A 3,193-nucleotide genomic window follows, 5' to 3' on the forward strand; every position below is an offset into this window, starting at 1 on the left:
ATTCCTGATAACTGGCTTTGTACCCACTATGAAAACAATGGGCACTTCAAAGAAATTACCAGGCCAGGGTTCTGTCTGTACAAAAAAACAAAGTGTTTGCTTAAAAAATGACTACTAAAGAGGGACCAGGTACCACTCGCAAAAAACGAATGCTGCCTGCATGGACTAGAAAAGTTCTTATTCATCCCTTTTCTCATTACAAGGGACCCAAACTAGTTTGGATTCCTAAATCTAACCCATAATTTATATGTGCAAGGAATAGTGAGAGGAAGTGGACTACAATGGATTAAGGACAGTGGATGCTCAAAGCATATGACTGGAAACACCATGGATTTTCTCTTATTGAAAGCCCTACAGGGAGGGAATGTATCCTTTGAAAATGAAAAAAAGGGTACATTCTCGGTGTCGTAAAGGTTAGAAAGTCTCTTTCACACTCAATTGAGAACGTGTACTATGTGGATGGCCTGAAGTACAGTCTCTTGAGTGTCTCTCAAATTTGTGATAAAGGGAGCAAAGTAGAGTTCTTGTCTAAAGTGTGCACAATTACTAATCTGGTAACTGGCGAAGTGGTCCTAGTAGCCAAAAGATACAAGAACATCTACATTGCTGACTTTGAATATCTACAAGCTAGTGATATAAGATGCTTGAAGTCAGTTGATGATGACACAGAAATTTGGCATAGAAGATTCGGGCATGCAAGCTTCTCACTTCTGAATAAATTGATTCAGAAAGACCTGGTTCGTGGTCTGACAAATTCAAAATTCACCTAGATACTGTTTCTTAGAACAAAGGATGATACTTTCGAGGTATTTGTGGCCTTTTTCAAGAAGATCCAAGTGAAGATGGAATTGAAGGTAGCATGCATCAGATCTGACCACGGGAAAGAATTTGACAACGCCAAATTTGATGAAGTTTTGTAACAAAAATAGGATCACTTACAACTTCTCAGCACCAAGGATTCCACAGCAAAATGGTGTTATTGAAAGAAAGAACAGAACTCTAGAAGACATGGCACGGACAATGCTCATTGACAATGGAATCGCCAAAAATTTCTAGGCAGAAGCAATAAACACTGCTTGCTACTTGGTGAATATGATCAGGTCCCTTCTAAACAAAACCCCCTATGAGCTGCTCAATGGAAGAAAACCAAAGATAACTTATCTAAGAATCTTTGGATGCAAATGCTATGTTCTCAACAACGGGAAGGACCAACTTGAGAAGTTTGATGCAAAAAGCGATGAAGCAATCCTTCTAGGATACTCCCCTCAAAGCAAAGCCCACAAAGTCTACAACAAAATAGCACACTGTGTGGAAGGAAGTGTTCATGTGCTATTCAACGAGACACCCTCCTCTAACAAAGGAAGAAACCATGATGATCAACACAATGAACCACTTTTGGTCCTTGGGAAATATCTGATGTTTCAAATGGGAAGGCTAATATGATAAGTCAGATGAAGGAGACAGGTGAATACAATGCAACATCCTCTTCCACTTCTCAAGAGAAACCTGATACTTCAATTACTACTACTAAAGCTGAAGAAAGAGTTGGAGATGCAGTGCAAGGCACTCCACAAGTAACAGAACAAGGAGTGCAGGGAAATCCATTGCAATGCAAGAGAAACTACATCAATTTGAAAGAAACAAGGTATGACTCGTGGTACCTAGACCCTCAGACAGAACCATCATAGGGATCGGGTGGTTATTCAGGAATAAGCTGGATGAACATGGAAATACTACAAGGAACAAAGCAAGGCTTGCTGTCCAAGGATACAATTAGGAGGAAGGGATCGATTATGATAAAACTTTTTCCCCAGTAGCTCGCATGGAAGCTATTAGGATCCTCATTGCATTTGCTTTACATATGGAATTCACCCTATTCTAAATGGATGTGAAGAGTGCCTTCCTGAATGGTTTTCTCAAGGAAGAAGTCTATATCAAGCTACCTCCAGGTTTTGAAAGTCATGTACATCCTGAACATGTATTCAAATTGGATAAGGCATTATACGGATTAAAACAGGCCCCTAGAGCTTGGTACGAGAGACTATCCAAGTTTCTCTTGGAAAATGGCTTCACAAGAGGAAAGATTGACAATACATTGACTTTGACGAGGAAGGAACCTATTCATTGTTCAGATTTATGTGGATGACATCATATTTGGAGCTACAACTAACTTATTATGTGAAGAATTTGCTAAACTCAAGGGAAGTGAGTCTAAAATGAGTATGATGGGGAAACTGAATGTGTTCCTAGATCTTCAAGTGAAGCAGTCCATAAAGTGAATGTGCATCAGTCAGCAGAAACACATCAAAGAACTCTTGAAAAAGGTTTGATGTGGAAGCATCAAAGGTGACCGATACCCCTATTGCTACTGCTACTAAGCTGGACATGGATGATTCTAGATAACCTACAAATCAAACAATGTATAGGGGAATCATTGGATCTCTACTCTACCTTACTGCCAGCAGGCCAGACATTGTGTTTAGTGTGGGATTATGTGCAAGATTCCAATCAAATTCTAAGGAATCTCATCTGAAGGCTACTAAGAGAATTCTGAGATATCTTAAGGGCACACAGAACCTGGTTTTGGACTATCCTTCAGGTGAAAATTTCAACCTTATTGGTTATGCTGACGCTGATTATGCAGGCTATCTGGTGGACAGGAGAAACACATTTGGAATAGCTCATTTTCTTGGATCATGTTTTATCTCAAGGGGTACAAGGAAACAAAACTCAGTAGCTCTCTCAACGGCTAAAGCAGAATATGTTGCAATGGCCTCGTGCTGTGCTCATTCACTATGGATCAAGCAACAATTGGAAGATTTTGGTGTATATATTGATTGTGTAGCGCTTTAATATGACAACACCAGTGCTTTAAACATGGCAAAGAACCCGGTTCAACATAAGAAAACCAAGCACATTGATGTCAGATACCATTTTCTCAGGAACAATGTGGAAAAAAGGTCTTATTTGTATAAGATTTTGTTGCACATAAGATTAAATTATAGATATCTTCACCAAAGCTTTGAGCAGGGATCACCTTGAGAAACATGATGGCACTGAGGTTACTTAAACCTAATTGAGAACCTGGTTATGCTGACATGGCTATGATAGTCACACTAAGGTAAAATTGGCTAAAGTATTTTCTGACTAGGCCTAACTCACATCTATACCATTGCAGGTAAACACACATGAT

General features: G+C 39.4%; 1 protein-coding gene across 1 annotated transcript; it reads left to right on the top strand.

Moving 5' to 3' along the window:
• Positions 1–2,418: 2,418 nt before the first annotated feature.
• LOC107776558 (secreted RxLR effector protein 161-like) lies at positions 2,419–2,853 on the top strand. Its single transcript, XM_016596474.2, has one exon. The coding sequence runs from the start codon at positions 2,419–2,421 to the stop codon at positions 2,851–2,853; it is 435 nt and encodes a 144-aa protein (XP_016451960.2).
• The last annotated feature ends 340 nt before the right edge of the window (positions 2,854–3,193 follow it).

Source organism: Nicotiana tabacum, chromosome 22 (assembly GCF_000715075.1).
Source record: "Nicotiana tabacum cultivar K326 chromosome 22, ASM71507v2, whole genome shotgun sequence".
In the NCBI taxonomy this organism is placed as follows: Eukaryota; Viridiplantae; Streptophyta; class Magnoliopsida; order Solanales; family Solanaceae; genus Nicotiana; species Nicotiana tabacum.